The following is a 21,215-nucleotide window of genomic DNA, read 5'->3' as shown; positions in this document are numbered from 1 at the left end:
AAAGTTGAGATTGAAATTAAAAAGGAGCTAACAAAAGCAAGTCACAGCTAGTGTTGAAAGTGGCCACCAACGTTTGTTAATTCAATTTAGTAAATTGTAACAATTGTCAATTCGATTGATGACATTTATTAACAGAACTAATAGTTCGGCACTTCGAAAAAAAAAGTAGAGCGGTACAGGAAAATTTACATGTGCAAAAATTCCAAAAGTAACTAGATGTAAATCATTTTATTCCACACTGTATTATTATTATTATTATTATCGTTTTAATTTAATTAACCGAAGAGGTTTGTTATTAATTTTCGGCAATTGATCATTGCAATCTTCCGCAGCATTTTGCTGATGAAATTCTTCCCGAATATTAGTATCTCCGAGTAAAAACGGTCGGCGCCCTCGCCCGTCGGACATATTTGTCTAATTAAGTGAAAAAATACAGGAGAGAGCGGAGAACACAAGTTGGAAAAGCCATATTAGTCATCTCGCCGGAACAAGAAAGGATGAAGTCGCTGTCATCCGAATTTATTACTTTTGTCTGGAAATCACCACTCCCCCGACGTCGTGGGGGTGCAATAAACGGAAACAATTGAAGGACGGCGCTTTTGTTTCGGCTGTTTAGGCCGGGACCGCGAACCTATAGACCTATTACTTGTGGAATTGTGGCATGGGAATGACAAATTATATTAAGAGGGAGACCTCCACCCCTTATACATTCATGCATTGTAATAAGGATTTGGCTGCAGGAGTCTTTGTTCCCTAATGGATAACTATAAAACATAAGCATCTCTACTGAGCCACTTGGATAACATTTTTTACTGGCGGTTGGCTGTTCTATTAGATGGTCTACGCTGGGGTAAAAATTGAAGTCTTCTACTCGAAAGAGCAACATTTTGTTACAACATGTAACACATTTTGTACCAAGCATCGCGCGTGATAGGCCAGAGCCGAGCGTCTCAATGAGGCGTGGCCTGCGTGCAAACTATAAGACCATACTGTACCATATGTTAGAGTTTAATTAATTTTGAGCATAATCGCACTAAGAGATTTATCATTTTCACAACTAGAAGCGAGAAAAGAAACTTAAACATTTTTCGTCTTAGGACAAACTACAAATTGCACTTTGTTTCTAGGTTATTGTCGCTCCACTGTCGCAAAAACATGTGTAAAACGTTTTGTTTATTATAATACTGACCTTGTTTGTAGTTAATTATCGAACTCGAAGTGAACATGAACTGTGTTTGCTGATTAAGTGTGGTACTGACTACTTTGTTTCAACTGCCAATTCGATTAAACGCAACGTTATTGGTTGTCAGATGGACGTGATTCGCTCAGGTGCATTAATTAATTGCGTAATATTTGAATTTACAACTTCACGGTTTTAGTTTTTGGTTTATTAAAGTTTCGCAGTTATATTTTCAAGCAAAAGCTTCATAGAGAGAAGAAATGAATGGTCCCGCATTTCCAACTGTTTACAAGGGTTCGTTGCCTCTGGATAAAAAGTCTGTCTGTTGGCATTGCCGTTGTTCCAAATCGATGACCTTTGTTTAATCTAGACAACGACCGGATCGATTTGAATGAAATTTTACGAGGTTTAGTGACATACAAGGAGAAATAACTACTTTTTATACACAGTGGTCTGTTTTTGGAGAGTCAGCAAAGCGTGTTTTGATTTTACCTTAGGTATATCAACAATCCTCCAGCGCGGTTGGAAAAGTTGTAAGAATTCATATGTAATTGAATGGTGATGGATGATGAAAAATATTTTTGTTTTACAAATACCAACATGTCTGGAAATGATGGATACTACACTGACGATAAGTGTAGCGTACCTAACAGTGTCAGATTTAAGCAAATTAAGGAAAAATTTGAAATGACATTTTTTTTTCTTATTTGGGACACTGTTGAAAAAAATAATAATAAACGAATCTTGTAGACAGAAAAACGTACTGCGGCAGCTGAAATGGCAGCAAATTTACCCATGTTTAAATTTATATTTTGCTTGACTAAATATTTACCTCCTCTTTAATTTTCTTTCCATTTGAAAGCAGTGTTTATATGATTGTGTACGTTATAAGTTATAACTTTTTATTTTGAGTGAAATACATACATAGAATCCAACATAACTGTTTTTTTCTTGCTTGGTAAGTGCTTTGGGTAAGTCTAGTACGTCCAGTTTTATGAAAATGGCAACAATGGATTATATACTTTTTTAATTAATTAATTTAAATGCAGCCAGTAATACGTTTTTCATTCATAACTTGATCCAAAAACATGAATAATTTTAAAGTTTTGTATGGTTTGGACATCTCTCACAAAAGTTTCAATTATAAAAATTTAAAAATGTATTTTTTTTATTCAAGAAACAGATCATACAGAGTGATCACAAAAAAACGCCCCAGCTTATATCTTTCTTATTTGAAATGCAATTTCAACGAGCGGTACATCTAATTAAAGGGTTTTAAAAGTACTATAAACTGTATATAAAATATTGCCCTTAGCAACCCTACCTTCCAAGGATCAAAGGTCAACTTACTTTTTTTAAATGGCAACATCTAATTTTTTTTTGATACAGTTAGATTCATTATGTTTTTCTGAGTTAAAAAATATAGCACACCCTGTATATTGAAATGTTATTATAATACACTGCTCAAAAAATTAGGGGAACACTTTTTTCAAAACCTGTAACTTTTTAAATAATAGTTCTAGGCAAATCAAATTTGGTATGCTTTAAGGGCATATATTTAACTAAAAAAAATTCAAAAACAATTTTACAACTCTTAGTTACTTCTAAGTTACACTTAAAAATGTAAATTAATAAAGCAAAACAAAATGGAAAAAATGTAAATTATGCTTTGAATTTACGTATGAAAGCCTACTAAAGATGACAAATGAATTCAGTTGTCAATTTTCGTTGGTTAGAAGCGTGATTAGAGTAAAATGAGGCATCTTAGTGAAGTGCAAGTTGCTCGTGCTGTCGCCCTTATTCAGCATGGCCACTCTATTCGACATGTTAGCAGGGACCTTCCAGTTTCCCCTTCTGTTATTCAGCGTTTATGGAATCGGTTTCGGGAGACTGGCCAATATGTTAGAAGAGCTGGACAAGGTCGAAATCGAAAAACTACTCAAAATCAAGACCGATTTCTTGTCCTTTCCTCTCTACGTAAGCGTACTGCCACAGCACGAGACCTCCTAAACGACCTAAGACGAGCACATGGAATAGAAATTTCTGATCAAACTGTTAGAAACAGATTAAAAGAAGCAAATTTGAAACCAAGAACCTGTCCGAGCACCACGCCTTACGTAGCATCACAAAGAAGCGCGAATGAGGTTTGCTCTGGATCACAGAGATTGGCAACTTCGTCACTGGACGTCTGTACTGTTTACAGACGAGCCCAGATTTCGTTTAACTCGTTGCGACAGTCGAGTACGTGTATATAGACGTCCTGGTGAACGCTACACAGCCGCTACTGTACAGGAAGTGGATAGATTTGGTCGTGGATCTGTGATGGTTTGGGCTGGAATCAGTATAGACAACAGAACTGATCTTGTTGTGGTTCCTGGTAGACTAAATGCTATGAATTACATCGAAAATATCTTGGAGGACCATCTGGTGCCTGCTGCACATGGCGTCGGTCAAAATTTCATCCTAATGCAGGACAATGCAAAGCCACCTACCGCCGGCATCACTAATCCACCACTAACCATACAGGAACTGACACGAGTGACACAAGCCCTGATTGAGGAATGGGAAAGTATACCCTAAGAATCTCTTCGCAGACGAGTGCGAATTTTGCCACGCAGGTGTGAGGAAGTGATTCATACTCGTGGAGGACATACACAGTATTAAACCTCACCAATCCAGAGAAAACCCGACTATCATCGATACTATGACAGTCGTTTCCATTTTGTTTTGCGTTATTAATTTACATTTTTAAGGGTAACTTAGAGGTAACTATGAGTTGTAAAATTGTTTTTGTAATTTTCCTTTGTTAAATATATGCCGTTGAAGTATACCAAATTTGATTTTCCTTGAGCTCTTATTTAAAAAGGTACAGGTTTTGAAAAAAATGTTCCCCTTATTTTTTTGAGCTGTGTATAAGAAATAAATAAATGCCAATTACAAATTATCAGGAATAAGTAGAACTTTATTCGTAACAGGCCATAAATTACTTGTAGCCGTGGAAACACAAAAAATAAACATTTATTTTGAAAATAAACTTTATTTGTTGTAATTTTTGTTTATTCTCCAATTTCATATTGTGAAATAAAATGAATAATAACGAAATTATGGATATTTTACAAGCATATTTCGAAAATAATAGAAATTACTGCATGCAGAGAAACGCCACCTGAAATCCTTCTGAATGCCACGCAAAATGTGATACGTAGATGCCTCGAACAAAATGGTGCTCAATTTGAACAGTTCCGTTGAAAAATGTTTATTTTTATTTTTATTGTTTGTATTAATGAATAAAAATTGTTTCTATGGCTACAAAAATGTCTTCATAAGTAATTCATGGCCTGTTACGAATAAAGTTCTACTTGCTCCTAATAGAATTAAAAATTAGAATAACATTTAAATATACAAGGATTGCTATATTTTTGAACTCAGAAAAACATAATGAATCTAACTGTACCAAAAAAACTGTATGTTGCTATTTAAAAAAATAAAATTGACCCTTGACCCTTGCAAGGTAGGGTTGCTAAGGGCAACATTTTATATCCAGTTTATAGTACTTTTTGAACCCTTTAATTTAATGTACCGCTTGTTGAAATCGGATTTCAAATAAGAGAGATATAAGCTGGGGCGTTTTTTTTGTGATCACTCTGTATATCAATATCATATCATGCCTTTTGTCATTGCAGCACATTTTAATTAACAAAAAATATTTCAGAATTATACAAAAAATAATTGTCAAGTGATTGTCAATAATGCCAGGTGTGTCCAGATTTCATAGTAAATAAAGGTATCAAGCATGGTGTCAAGTTATAACTGAATAACGTATTACTGGCTGCATTTGAATTTCGTTAGGGTCAGAAAGTTATGTGAATCAGTCTGTGTATACATATATTTTTTTTACATAAAGCACGAAAATTAGGTGTGCCTGTAATACAGGTGATTCTGAAATAAGTTTGTAAAAAAAAACCGGTAATTGGTGATGATGAGAAGTCATTGACAAAAAAATTTTCTTATAAAAGTTTTTTCGTTTTCGAGATACAAATGATTGAAAATTTGATTGAAAAGGTGATTAGCTGATTATCTTGGTAGTTTAGCAACAATAATAATCAAAGGTGCCCGTGGAGGGAGAAAAGACTGGAGATGGCACTAATTCAAATACGTGTACCAGCCCGCGAAAACTACAGAGTCATAAAAGGTTTCTGAATATAGATGCTGGGCCAATGGCTTCCTTCGCCTTCCTTCCACACGCATTGTGCTTCTTTATCTAGCGCATTGTGGACTGGGTCATAAAAGGTTGTTGCACGTGCTTTTAGAGGGTACGGATTTTTAACATGGGAAACATAGGAAATGCCATCTCCAGTCTTTTCTCCCTCCACGAAGGTGCCCGTTAGTCACAAACGTAACCTTACTCCTCTCGATCATTTCCATAGAAACATTTACAAAAAAGTGTGCTTGCACCTACGACTTTATTGTGGAGTTGATGTAACAATGATTGCTAATGAAGTGAACAAATTCGCACAAATTTTCCCGATTCATAGGCGTTGGAAGTACAAGGATATAGGGTAATTTCCATCCTTTTGATTTCACCTCCAAAAGTCATTTACGCAGAATTATTTTGTGTCAAGGATACTCCACATTTTTTTTCAAATTTATTTAAGAATCACCCTGTATACAGGGTGTTTTCGAAGTTGAGGCGTTCCTTTTAACATGTGATAGTATGCCTTGTTCTAAAGAGTTTTAGCCAAAATCACCTTAGTAAAATGTGTACGGCAATGAAGATACAATAAGTTAATATTTTTGAAATTTTTGAAACCGGTCCTGCTCAAATTTGCTCTGATTTGTTAGAAATTAGAATTGTCAAAAAAAAATCTAATGAGCATGGACATGTATACAATTTTATCGTTGCTTAAAATCTGTTCTGATTTAATGTTAATTTTGTTAATTTAATGTTAACAGTCATTTGCGAAACAGTAAGTTCAGATCGATGTCCTGTAAGAAAAGTTTAACAAAAGATAAGAAAAGAGAGAAATTGGAATCGTCACCTATTGTTATAGTATAACAATAATTTGTGTACCATGTATTTATTTGTACGAGTATATGCTATAATTTGAAAGAAATACGATACTGTTTACAATAATCTAATAAACTTCGTTCAGAGAGAGATTGGGAGATTTTAAATTGTAGGCTTGTAACCCGACACTACAAAATGCACTAGAATACATTAGTTAGAGCATAATTTCAGGGAAAAAATGTTACTGCTTGAAGGATATATTTCAAATTTTACGTGCGCTAGATACTACCATGAGATCGAAAAAAAATTAGACTTGGCTGTGACCAAACATTTCAGTTGGCAATTCGTTAAGATCAGATGTCAGTCTTAAAAGTTAGGTTAATGATTTTGAGAATGAAACAATAAGATTTAAAAATCCCGCGTCTTTATTCAGCGGTTACTCTTCGCTTCATGTATTCAAATGACCTTCGCAAAGTCGGGACATCAATTAAATTGTAGTTATCAGTAATTACTTGCATTAATTCGGGAATTGTGCCAGGCCTGTTTTTGAGCACGTTGTTTTTTAGGTATGGAAAAACAAAATAATCAAGTCAAGTTGTTGGTAAGTGCCTTGAAAGTCCGGAAACTTTTGTTGAAATTACTCAAAAACTCGAGGTGTCGAATAGGACCATTCGCCGTTCTCAAGTCTTTCTTAATTTCTAAAGTAATACTGCACAATGAACATTTTTTGCTCTAAAGGGAACATAATATTGTAATGGCAAATTTTAATACTCAGTAATTAATAATGACAGTTACTATTGTAATGACATCTGATGACATTTGAATTAAATTTTTACGTGTTGCCAACTCAAGCGTATTAATCACGGCCTTCTAGATTTTTTTTAATTTTCGATCGCACGGCACTTTCCCTACGTATAATTTACTGATTTTTATGTCAACCAATGTTTCGCTGGACAAACTATAGTTAACTCTGCTTTGATAATGTCAAAGTTTTAATAATTCATAGAAATGCAATTTCTCAGTCGGTGTTGAAGGTGAAGTAATACGTTTTTTTTTTTGTATTTTATTTGTCATAACTAAGTCTATAAGATACAGTTGTCAGATTTAATCTAACCTAAACTATCAGGAAAATATATATACTTATTTTTATACGAAGAAATATCGCGGTGCCTCCATCATTTTTTGGTGGAAATTAATCATTTCTCGATCGGGGTTGGAGATGAAGTCAAGCTGTGTCTTGCATTCCATTCTCTAAAACTAAGTCTAGACATTACAATTTTCATATTTGATTTAGCTCAAAACGCCAAGGAGATATTGACATTTTTATTGAACAAATAACACCTTCAATCTAGCTATTTGCAGAAATGCCATTTTCTCAGTCAATCGTAGTGTCTGTCTTCTATTCGATTCGACATTACCAGATCAGTAACACAATTATCAGGTTTAAGTTAACTTAAACACTATTTTTAATTGAGGAAGTATCCCGGCGTCTCCACTATTCCTGCGAACCACATAACGTTCCTTTTCTCCTTCGGTGTTAGAGATAGAATCAAGATGTTTTCAGCATTCTATTGGTCATAACTAGATCTATCAAACTTCTATCTCAAACTATGAGGGGTGTATCGATATTTTAATTCAATAAAAAAAAACATCAATTTAGTGAGACACAAATGTATTTTTCTCAACTAATTATTATGATTAGTTATTTTTGTATTCTATCCGTCATTATCATTAATTAAGCTAAAAAACACAATTTTCCATGTACTTCTAGTTCGAATTGTACATGAGAAAATTTTATGGAATAAATAAAAATCATTAATTTAGTGAACCACAAAAATGCAATTTTCTCAACCGGTCTTAGACATATCTGGTTTTTCTTTTCGATTCGTTATTGCTATCTCTAGAAAACATAATTCTTTATTTAGTTCTAGGTTAAAATGTAAGCGAGATATCCAGATTTACATTGCAAAAATATCCTGGCGCCTCCTCCATTTTTGCAAACAATATAATGGTTTTTGTTTCTGAGTTCGGTGTTGGAAATTGAATCTAGCGGTTTTTTGAATTCCATTGTTCATAACTAAGTCTACAAAACACAGTTTTCAGATTAAATCTAGCTCCAATCGTGACCGAGATACCGTCATTTATATTGAATTAATAAAATCCATCAATTTACCAACCCACAAAAACGCAATTTTTTCAATCAGCATTAGAGGGAGAGTGATGTGGGTTTCTTTTTCGATTCCTCATCACCAAATCTAGAAAACTACTATTCTTAGTTAGTTCTAATCCAAATCGTAAAGGAAATATTAGAATTTTATTCGAAAAAATATCTTGGCGCCTGCACCATTTTTGCAACATAAATTTACAACGTTTATAAATAATAGTGCAGATAAAGAATTGCAGTTTTTTGCAGTAAATATTGTACTAGTAAGTGTCATTGAAAGAATATATAAGCTTCTCTCGTAGATGTATCAAATTCAGTGAAACCATTTTTTAAAAGAAATAAGCGATTCTTATATCCATTTTTAAGTATAGGCAGAAAAAAATGTGAATGATTGAAGAAAAATTGTTAGTTTTTATTCCTAACTAGATGCAAGCTGGTTTTTGTGTCTTACTTGACGGTATTTACATAATACATTTTTAGACATTTTGAAAGTAACAGGCATTGCGCGATAGCCTTGGATGTTGATTTTTCTGACAGACATGCTGCGTAGAACGCCAGAGGAAGTAGTTGGAATTTTTTTTAGTATTATACGGAGCGATCAACAATTAGTTAAATAAGGGGCGGCTATGGCTTTGGCATTGTCAGATTTTTCGTATCTTTGCTAACTCAGTTAATAAACGTCAAACAACTGTCACTATGGTTCAAATTTTAACGTAAAAATGGTTTTCACTTCAGGACATAAAAAATTAATCATACTTTCGTAATGGTGTTTTCAATGACGAAGAATGGACATAGAGCGCTGTTGCCGGTTTGGCCGAGTTTCGGCAAAAATTTCCAAATTTACATTGTAAAGGGAATCCCCGTCGACATACGGCCGAGATTTCAACGCCTTCTTTGATCTAAATAATTGTTGATCCCACGGTATAAGACGTAAATATACAGAGTCATTGTAAATGATTGTAGTCCAAGTTGGTATGAAAAGTGAATGTAAAATTTATGGTTGCCGCTCCATATGGAAATGATCAAAATTATATGAATTAGTGAATACACACCGTTCACACAATTGACAGTTTACGCCACACTAGAGTTATGTTTGTAAAGAGCGGCAAAAATTTCATAACATGGGCATGGCTTGCTTCGATTACAATAATTTATAATGACCCTGTATAATACAAACACAATATTTTCTGTTATTGGTAATATTTTTTTATTCTTCTCTCGTGCCAAGCTTTCAATACGCGAGTACATCCCAGGACCTCCCATTTGTCTTTTTCGAAGTAATTTAATATGAGAGCACTTACATCTTACTTTCGGAACCGATTCAGAGTCTTCGGTCAGCTCCCATTGTAGCAGCGGGTTGGTGGTGGTAGCCACGTAATGGTGGTGTCTCTTTTTCTCCGGTTCGACGCTCTTCTCGTGGCTCTTGTAGTAGATCCCGTACATATTCGCCACGCACCGTATTTTCAGCCGGTGCCTCAAGAACGACTGCTTTGTAATCCTCATCCTCAGCATCGAAACGGCCCTGGAAAAAAACAAACGCACTCGGTACATTTGGTATGCGGGAGGCGTCGAGGCGCTCTACAAATCGACGGGACGTTTAAATTTCGTTTTCGCTACGACTAACGAACGGATTTATTCCGCGGTTGCGGTAATTGGGCCCCTGCAGAAGCCGCTAATGAAATCTCTTCTCACATGTGTTTTTCCTTGCCATATCGGGATTAGATTAATTGCTAGTGTACTGTTGTTGCCGCTGTTTCGACGACGTTCTGCAAATTGGTTGCTGTGTTGGAAACGTGCAACGTAATGCCGTTATTGTTTCCGATATTCGTTGCTTCAGTCTTTCATCCGCACGAAAGAGAGGGGTTTTGTCGTGATTAACCTTTTATATCGTGTCTGGTTCTTCGCTGCTAATAGCGATGCGATTTTTAAATGCGCACCGAAGGTGGCACAAAGAAGAAGGTGCGAATTTGTAGACGCTCGAGGTGCAGTGCAGAGCTTCGGAATTATTGAAATTTTTCAAGTGCGGTGAAGAAGAGTTCTGATGAATACAACAGCAGTGATGGAAGACGTCAATCTGAATGATAATGATGTGAGGAAATAGTTATTTACGAAATGAGTGCGAGAAGATATTTTTCGCGCATGAGCGCATAATTTGAGGCACGAGCGACGAATACGTCTTCTCGCTTCGAAGTTCGTGCAAAATTTTTTGAAACGAACATTATGTCTGATTTGTCGTATACCTTTTGTGAATACGATGGCGCTTGTCGATGCGCTTGCAAATCGACGTTCGGCACTAGTGCTTCAAAATCATCCAAAAAGCGTTTGCACTAGTGCGCGAACATCGATTTCGCGCACTACTATGCGGTCGCGAAATGTCATTTTGTAGGTACTAAGTTCAAAAAATAATATATTGTAGCGTTTACTCTGACTTTAGCCTGACGATTTAAAGAAACTTGTAGAAAACATTAAAAATTAATTTATGACTGATTTGTAATTTACACTAAATCTACATTAACTTGTCATTAGAGAAAATTAAACTGAAATTGACAGTCTTGCACTAACGCTTCTTCATCACAGTCTCTCCAATCACTCGTTATCGTTCATGCCATATAGTTCCCGACATTCCAGGTAGGCCTCGGAGCCTTCCGCTGCTAAAAATCTAAATTGCTTGGAAATGACTTCCAACTGACATAACAGAAATGTCTTTATAGTATCTAGACAATATGCGAATTTTTGTTTCTTAATTATTACCAAGCTGTATGTATCTGTAAATCATGCGAAGCTGGAAAATTTCGCGAGGTGCTTTGGATCTCTTACACATAAATTTTGATATCTGCAATAGGGTGATCTTTGACTAGTTTAATGATCCCGGAAAATATTTTTTTACAGAGGCAGGGCACAAGAGAACTACCCCAATTGCATCAAATAAGCTACAGCACAATTAAAACAATATGGAATTATTTAAAGCACGAATTTGGGTCGTGGAATTGTATTTAGATTGTGGATTTCTCGACAGACATTTTAATTTACGCTGAAATTGAATAGACGTCTTGTCGGAGGTGTAGACCTGGAGGAAACATCTGTTTAGCAGCATTACCTTTTTCATAAAAAACAACAATTCTACAACATGATGGAGCTATGTAATATTGGCGAAGCCACTGCGAACGATGTGATTCTGCGTCTGACGCAGCACATTGCCCGAGGAATAACCGTTTTTGTTGTAGAGCTTTATCCATTCAGTAGATTTTGTCTAGGTTTCTAGACTAGTTCGGATAGAATACAATTGGGGCGTAAGTTCTTTGAACACAGGAAAGACAACGGATTGCATATCCATCATTACCAACTGGTAATTGTGGAGATGTTGGTGATGGAATAAAAGGGAATCAATGGAAAGAGCGTGTTTAAGAATTTTGTTAAAATTGTAATTCTGCTGTTGCGAACGACATTTTGATAAAAACCTTAAGTTTGAGTTATTTCAAGGATCCGTTATAATTATGAAGTAGGAATAAAGTTTATTTGTTCCCATTGTGGCGTACTATTGTTATAGATAAAATAATTGCGCTTTAGAGAGAAGGAAAGATAAATGGAGCGAATTCGTTGTTATTGTTTGGTGAGGGCAAACGGACAACGAAGGAAACACAATATGAGAATCTTTATACTCGCTCCATTTACAAACAAGTATTCACCATTTTATGATACATTTGTTATTGCGGTGAAGTGGACAAGAAAAAATGGATTCTCATGACCGGATCAACATCACCGTTGGAATCATGGATACTTCGATATGCTAGTTTTGTGTTGAACGTAAAACTTGTTCATTATTTGTACTAATTAGCGCGCTCCTGCTGCTCTAGAAACCAACTTTTGCTTGAAAAATTAGTTTATCTGAAGCTGGATTTTTCTATCCAATAATGGAGTGCACTCTGAAAGTACATTCAAATCACGAGACATCAAGAAAAAGTAAAATGAATAGTACGAAAATCGGAGGAGGAAGCGGTAAATTAGTTTGCTTCAAAAAAAGAGATTGGTGGTTGTGAAAAATATAAGAGTCATTTATTCAATATGTCTATGATACACAATTTTTTTTTTAAAGTAGGAAGTTTTCACGCACGGCAGCAATATGTACAGGGTTATTATAAAATGCGTCTATCGATATTTTAAAACGACCTTTTGCTTCCTTCAGTGGTTTATTGCCCGCTAACAAAGATTATCGTAAAAGTGGTGAGTAACCGATCCTCAATAATCCGCAGGTACCATCGAGAGTTTTTGTTACAGGATAGGTAAATAATCCCCTAGTAATGAGACCATAAACGACCCAAAATGTTAACGAGTGTTTAAAAAGTCGTTTCAAAACATCGATAGACACACTTTAAAATATTGTACCATCGTCGTAGGCGTCGGTGGCTTAGTTGAATGTGCCACAAGCTTCATAACATGGGTGAGACTAGTATCGCCGATAGGTGGCGCTCTTGGCGGTAGTAGAAATCTGTCTACTAGTTTGTCTAACGTTGCGAGGCTTGGGGCACATCCAAAATTTGTATGGGTTTTCAACGACAACTACGACAGCACAATGACCCTGTACAATCTCACTCGTAAAGAAACTATTTTATGTACTCGTATAACTTACTTTATTTTTAGTAACATCATCGTCTTTGCAAAATGAAATTATTAAGAAAAAAAATCATTAGTAGGACTTCAAAAGACGAATGTTGAAGCATAAACATTATTAGAGTTCTTTTGCGATTATTTTCAAAATGAGTGGTGAAAGTGATAATGGATTATTTTGTCAAAAATTCATTTCTCATTTCTACATTTGTGTAGCAAATTGAGGAAAACTTTATTAAATGAAACTGTACTAAAATGTAGAATAACGTTCCCCAAACTGTAAAACCAACAATAATTTAAAGTTACTTTATAAAATAATTACTATTTTAGAAGCAAATATGTAATATACGTATTTGGGATTATCATGGAGAAACCAATATAATTAATTGTGGTGGTTTAAAGAACAATCGGTTCAGACCAACCACCCGTTAGTATTATGTTACCACACTATATTGAAGATAAACGCAAAATAACTCATCGGATAAAGCTCAAACTACAAAAAAAAAAATCATTTCTTGGCGCCTCCGCCATTTCAGCAGAACATAAAAATGAAATTTCTAAACTGATGTTGGAGATAATGTAATACCGTTTTTTTCATTCCATTTATCATAATTTACGCTGCGAAATGCAGTTAACCAATTTAATCTTACTTAAACTACAAGTAAGATATTTTTTATATCATTGAAGAAATATCCTGGCGCCTCCGCCATTTTTGCAAGCTATTTCTCTCTTGTTGTTAAAAATAGAATCAATTGGTTTTTTACAATTCATTACTTTTAACTAACGCCATTAAATGCCACTTTCAGATTTCACCTGACTCAAAGCACCACTTGGAGTCACAAATGCAGTTGTCTAAACTAGTCTTAGACATTAAATCATGTGGTTCTTTCCGTTAGATTCGTCGTTACTAAGTCTACAGTGAGTTTTTTTTAAGACTGGCCATAGGGTTTTACATGCTAATTTTTCAACCCCCTGTTAACTTTTGTTCCGATGAAAATATTCAAAACATTTTTGGAATAAAGTTGAAAGATTTTTTAAACTATCGGATAGATTGCAATTCAAAATCCCAAACTGTCGAAAAAGTTGTGAAAAAAATATTTTCAGGGCGCCGAAATAATAGTACGTCGAGCGGCCGCCAGAGTAGCGCCATTGTCGGCTCAACCAGCACATGACGATTTCCACTTTTGGACGCTTTCGGCGCGCTAAAATAGTATATTTCAAACCAAGGTAAGAAAGTGGTTTCTTTCAGACCGCAGGCAAAGATTATAAACCGAGTCGTAGACGAGGTTTGTAAGTGCCTAAGGTCTGCAAGGACACTTTCTTAACAAGGTTTGAATACAATTTTTTTCCCTACCGGCACAACTTTATTGAAAAAAGTAAAAAAAGATGGTTATATTCGTGATTAAAACGAAAATTTTGAGAATTGAATAGTAGGCTGTGTTATTTGTTTAATTAACTTGTCATCGCATTTGAAGATTTGAGGTTTGTTCGAAAATTTGATATAAACAGGGTAAAGTAATCTACCTACCTAGCTTATCTGTTTATTTTCCAGATTATATGATTGACCTACCAACTTACTTCGTTGAATTGGCTTTCATTTATCAATAACTTATTTCACTTTTGACACTTTTGACATTTGTATTTTGGTACAGTTTTACCATAAACATTTCATGATTAACTTTCTTACCTTAGCGAGAAAGTTGAATTTTCTCACTTCAAATGAGGTATGCACAGCCTACATTTCTAACCGGTAGGGAGAAAAATATTTTTTTCACAACTTTTTTAACAGTTTGGGATATTGAATTGTAATCTATCCGATAGTTTGAAAAATCTTCCAACTTTCTTCCAAAAATGGTTTGAATATTTTCATCAGAACAAAAGTTAACGGGGGGTTGAAAAATTAGCGTGTAAAACCCTATGGCCAGTCTTAAAAAATACTCACTGTATGAAGTACAATGTATTTCTCATTTAAATTGTAAGGGAGTTATCGTAATTTTTATTGAAAACTAAGGCTAAGGGTCCCCACCATTTCTGAAAGCAATATAAATGCAGTTTTCTCAATCGATGTTGGAGATAGCATCATAAGGTTTTCTGGGTTTGATTTACCACGATTATGTCTAAAAAGTACAATTTTCAGACGGAATGTGCCTCAAACAACAATAAAATTATTGTTTTTCCTATAGAAAAAATTTCATAGCATCTCCGTCCTATCTTGCAGCATCTCAACCGGTGTTGGTGGTACAGTCATCACTCATCAGGTTTCTTGAATTTGATTCTTCATAATTTACTCTATAAAATGTGGTGCTCAGATGTGATCTTATTTAAAAAATAAGGAAGAAATGTTTATGTTCATCGAAGCAATATTTTTGCTAACTATATAACTGCTCCTTTCTCGACAGGTGTTGGAGACACAATCAAGCAATTTTTTGCGACTTGTTGCCCATAATTAAATCTATTAAACGCAGTTCAGATTTGATCTAGCTCGGATCGACAGGAAGATATCTATATTTTTATCGAAAAAAATAAAACCATCAATTTAGCGGACCAAAAAGATCCAACTTTCTTAGGCGGTCTTAAAAATAGAATCATGTGGTTTTCGCATTCGATGTGTCTTACCAAATTCATGAAACATATTTTTTGTCTAGTTCTAGTTCAAACTGTGAGAAAATATCGTGATCTTCATCAAAAAAATTTCCTGGCGTCTCCGCCATTTTGGTAAGCTACATAAATGCAATTTCCTCAACCAGTAGAGCTGTACAGTTTTCTCCATTTGATTCGTTATATTTAAGTCCAGAAGATACTGTTATCCGATTTAATATAACTTAAACCACATGGAAGATACCTCTAAATGTATAGAAAAAATATCCCAACGGCTCCACTATTTTTGCATCCTCTACAGGGTTATTCATGAGAGGGGTACTTCTGAATTTTTATTTTGCCGCAACCAACAATACCAATAGCAGTAACTACTAAATCAAATGTGTTATTTCTTTTAAATTACCCCTCTCGTGAATAACCCTGTATATTGTAGTGGTCCGAATAGGTTCGTCGGATTAAGAATTTTAATTTTTTTAAATAATTTCAAGGAAATGTTTTAAGAAACGTTCATTTAAGAACCGGACATTTTTGTCAGTTGTAAATTTTATGTTCTCGATGTCTTTGTCGGCACAAGAACCCTTAAAAGTCGTACTACATTCCTTATAGAAATTGTTAGAAATATGAATATGTGCAAGAATGGATTCTCTCAAACGCGATAATTCAAGTTCTAAATGACAGTTGGAGAATAAAACCATCGCACGTTGTATGTCAAACTTATTTTCACCGAAAATAAGCAATCCGAGCTTGACTCCATGTCAATACAATCTGCACACTGTGAATGTTTCAATTTACAAGTGCAGACAGACGGACTTTTTATTGGCGCTCTGGAAAATGCCATTTTTATCTCCGTTGTCAGCGTCACTAACATGATCAGCCGAAAATAATTTACATTCATCCACTTCCTTACAAAATCAATTCATTCCCTGTCGCTCTTACCAGAACACGTTTTATTTTAGTAACTTGACAAAAATGACGACGTTTTTGTAGAATTCCAGGTGAGAGATTTAGTGTAATTTAGTGGTAGGCCTGAGGTTAGACAGGTGATTCAATTTTTTAACAATTCACGTGTCAGTGTAATCCCATTCTGGGGTAGTAAAGAAGGTTGGAAGCAGCTTCACATATCAGAAATTCCTCACAAACTACACCCAATTGACGTAATAACCTCAATTCAATTTTCCTGTGATTTAATATCGGAGCTCGCAAAAACGTGAAAACTGCCATCACCGAGGGACTCAAGTTTATAACGTTCATGTCTTTATAAAGAAAATGAGAGTGGAGCTGTCGTGACGAAATTATTATCGAAAAAATCAAATCTACCGTCTAGTTTATCGCGATTTAATTACAGATGGAGTTAAAATGAATGAGTTATTATTTACTCTTTTTATTTGTTGCGAGAGAGTTGCTTAAAAATGGTGGATGTGCCGGGAGAATTTTATCATTGGACTTAACCTCTGAACAAAAACAAATTTTATTGTCAAACTATTTTTATTGCTGTGAGAGACTCGAAATTTTCGGAAATCTTCATTAATCATTTTCAGGTAACAACAGCAGTGATAATTAGAGCAATTGTTAAACGTAGATTGGTGTTTCAAATATTGAATATCAGTGACTGCTCGATTAATATCTAATAAACAATCGTAAGCTGAGAACCTTTACAAAGTGAAGTCACGTCATAATTCAACGTAATATTGTAACAATACGAGCGCGATTTCAAACTTTATAGTTATAGATTTCAGAGAGAGAGAGAGAGCATTATTGCAGACTAGCTGAAATCACGATATCGAAAAGTATAATATGTGAATTTGCAACTGGAAATTGTAAGTAATTCCCTGAAACAAATTGTGTTGTGTATATTTTGTTGGGTGAGTTTTTATGCAACAGATGCAACGCGCTTGCAATTTGATGCACTGGTTAGGGTAATGCTTGCAGGAAATATGTCCTTGGCTAATTTATTTTGTAGAAATCTTGAATAAACGACGTTCACAATTAAAATGTTCATAAAATTATAGGAATATTGTTTGATGCCATTTGTGTCAACCATGATCATTATGGACAATTGATAGTTGGATACTTAATTTGTCAGGAAGAGAATCAATTTGGTTTATAAGGTTTAATAATAATTAATCTGATAGGGAAAGATATAAACAGTAATATGTCAAAAATATGTTTATGTGTGCGCATTTAATTATGGTAAATGGTCATTGAGGTAAAAAATAAATGATTGTGACAATCAGATAGTTAAAAAAATGTATTGGTTATTTCAGCCAAAGAATTCGTTTAATTTTCCCTCATAACCTGGTTAGGTGGTTCTGACTTGTGAAAAGAATTAAGGGATAACTTTCGTTTTCATATGAAAATTTTCCACATATTCCTTAAGAAAATTAAATTAAAATGGAACTGGCTTAATTTTTTTAAATGCTGCTGCTACTTTAACAATCACCTGTCATATTTTGAAGAAAGTAAAAAATCTTCAATTTTTCTAATTTTAAGACTGAACTATTGAAAAGTATAAAAAATAAATGTAAAGAATATTTTTTTTTTACAAATATTTTACAGACTTAAACTCTACGGTTTTTTCTTTGTACTGAAAAAGCTAAGACCAAATTGAAAACAAGATTTTTTTGTTCGATACCTCCTGAGAAAGTGAGTCTGTATCCGTAGTTATAGTTACCAGTGTGTGAAGGTTTCTCTTTCCTTCACTTCACTTTCGCTCATCATTTTTCGCTCACTGTCTTTCACTCACTGGTTTTCATTCACTCGTAAATTTTTCCTATTCTTTCTGATAACGTAGTTTTGATTTCTTAGCAACATTTGTACTTGGCTTTTGAACGAAAGCTTTACCTTCCTCACTCTTACTGAAAATAACTACATATTTCTTTCTACTTACATTTGCAGCCTTTTGAAATTCTTTGGCAAGATTATATACAAAGGAGGATTCTTTCAGCCACAACATTTCTGAAAAACATCTAGTTTTATATTCCAACAATTTCAAAAACAAAAAATATACAATTAGGAAAATTCTTCTAGACTTGTGAATTTTACTTTAAAAAAAGGATATCATTACGGAGTGAACGCTCTAATTAATAACTTAGTTTCTTCAAAATTACCCTGTCAAAATGAAGAGTTTCTTTTGGAGCACAAATAAACTATAAAAATGATGATATATGATAAAATATTCTAATATGAGGTCTGCAATGGCATTTTTGCACAAAAGTCAGATGGAATAGATTCAAAATATACGTAAACCAAGATAGGTTTCAGCTAAGTGAAGTGAATTTTCTCCTATCTAAAAAGAAAAGAACTGCAGATAAATCCACATAGTTTCTCCATGAGTGGGAGTATATTATTCTTTCACAGGAAAGAATTTGTTCAAAAGCAAATCAATACTCCGTTATGAATATACAAACGAACTGCACCACCAAGAACTTTCTCTTCTTGTAAAATCAAGTTCACAGAGAGCGTAAAAGATTTAAAGGAGAAATCTTTGATCCTTATCTTTTATCCAGTTATCCATCTCTTTATCTAAGTTAGAAAGTGATAATCAATGTTTATTTGAACTTCTTCTAGATGACTTTTGACCAATTTGGAGAATTGTTGATATCATATATCACTCTCAGGGCATTTCTCTTGCACCCATCAACTTATTCAGTTGATTAAAAATATGTGCTTAATAAGTTACATTACTTAATAAGGAAAAATTCTCCAATTCATTCCTTGGCCACATTGTAGTGACTTTCAAACTGATTTCGAATCGTTTATAACAGTTAACAGAAAACCGATGAAACGAGTTATCACTGTGAAGACAATTTAAATCGGTTTAAAAATCATTAAAAATGTCACCAAATTCTCAAAAGTCAGACGGATGACCTTGAACTGGAAAACAAACCTCCATAAAGAAAAACACGGTGTTTTGGGCTAGAACCCGAACAATTTACCCTCTACATATTCTTTCAGCAACCACTTTTTCTTTGTCGTAGATACTTCCGATTATTATTACGTACTTTCCCATACATTCGGCGCCAGATTCTTTTGATTGATTATAAATTGCTTTGGCCTCAAATTTTTTATTCCATTGACACGCGTGTTATTTTTATTCCCGATAGACACATGATGTATCTACGTGATATCCTCGACAAGTTGTCAACCTGACAGTCCCCTCTGTTTATCAAAACGCCACTTACGTGTAATGCTGTCCATCAGCAGATTTCTGTCGAAAGTTCCTCACATGATTTTGCTCCGCTGGCATTCCATTAATGTACCAGGTGAGATTAGCCGCAGGATTGGAATGCTCTGACGTGCAATTAGCCTTGAGTATTTCCCCGTGATGATAGCGCGTTTTCATACCACTGATGTACGGATCGTTCGGTGGCAAATCCACCACCTGGAACACGAGCAACACATCTCTCTCAAAGAGTCTTGTCGCGCAAGACAGTTAACAGTTGGTTACCTGGAGGTAAGCCGTCTGCATGGAGGTGAAGAAGCTCGGCGCGTCCGCCGACACCTCGCAGCTGTAGCGACCGCTGATGCTCCTGGGGACGTGTTCGAGGACCACGCACGTGGCGTTGGAGGCGGATTCGCGAACCGTCAGACCGTTCTGCGTCGGGAACTGCTTGATGGGGGGGATCTCTTTGGGGGTGTAGCGGTAGAATTCAGTTATGCCTAGATACCATTTGACCGCATACAGCTGGTCGCCCTCCAGGTCGTAGTAACATTCCAAGATGGCGTCGTCGCCACGAACTACTGCCGAGGGTACGTTGATACGGACATCTCGCAGTCCTCGCGTGCCTGAAATGCAAACCATTGACAGATTTCATGCCAGGAATCGGAACGGATCAGCGGATAATTAGTCACGATTCGAGGGTGGCGCACGGTTTGCAGCTTGTTATGGTCAGGAGAGGACTCCTTCATTTTGTGAATTCGCCTGAGGATTGCTTAAAACCCGTAAGAAAATGCCTTCTACGAAAAGTAAAAATTCTCACATCGTCTACATCCGAAAGACATTAGCTGATGCCACGCCACACGCGCACCGCAGTAGATTTTTTTTTATTAAAAGATTTTATTTTAGTCATTTGCAAAATTCCTTTCATTACAACATAATTAAGTAATTTCATACACGTTATTTATTACACTATTCAGTTTACAGACGATCACATGTGACCATTAATAACTGTACACTTTACAGTCAGCTAGAGCGACACTGTCTTATTGTTAAACAACGATACATTATACATGTCTTTGTTTAATACATTGTAAAGTTAATTAACTACCGCTTTACATATTTGCCTAACAACGACATTTACATCTTTGTTATTTTCACACTAAGTGCATTATTATGTTATTACCAGTTGCAATAATACTGCACCAGTTAAGCTAAATCGAAATATGTTTGGTAGAACTTCTGACCGTTGTAATTTAAATTATATACAACCTTTTGCAACTTATGTATTTATTATTGCCTCTCCAAAATTACATCCATTACTGTTCACTGCTTCTTTCTATTTGTTAACAGTAATGAATCACACATTTGAGTAAAATGTTCTTGAAGACATAAAGAGTTTTTTAGGCACCCTTAATGAAAAAGGAATTTTACGTACTCCCATGCGGACAAGAAGTAACTCTTTTTCGTACGCACTTTTTCGGACGCACTTTTCAAGGCGTGG

General features: G+C 35.0%; 1 protein-coding gene across 1 annotated transcript in view; it reads right to left on the bottom strand.

Moving 5' to 3' along the window:
* LOC138137828 (uncharacterized) overlaps positions 1 to 21,215 on the bottom strand; it is a 133,174-nt gene that overhangs the window by 2,128 nt on the left and 109,831 nt on the right. The window contains exons 2-4 of the mRNA XM_069057401.1: positions 20,003 to 20,340; positions 19,737 to 19,936; positions 9,654 to 9,874 (exon numbers count right to left, since the gene is read on the bottom strand). Of these exons, the coding sequence (XP_068913502.1) occupies positions 9,654 to 9,874; positions 19,737 to 19,936; positions 20,003 to 20,340 (759 nt within the window). The remainder of the gene's footprint in view (positions 1 to 9,653; positions 9,875 to 19,736; positions 19,937 to 20,002; positions 20,341 to 21,215) is intronic.

The sequence above is a fragment of the Tenebrio molitor genome, chromosome 9 (assembly GCF_963966145.1).
Source record: "Tenebrio molitor chromosome 9, icTenMoli1.1, whole genome shotgun sequence".
In the NCBI taxonomy this organism is placed as follows: domain Eukaryota; kingdom Metazoa; phylum Arthropoda; class Insecta; order Coleoptera; family Tenebrionidae; genus Tenebrio; species Tenebrio molitor.
Note: the sequence above shows the minus strand (reverse complement) of the source record. Positions and strands in the feature narration are given on the sequence as shown.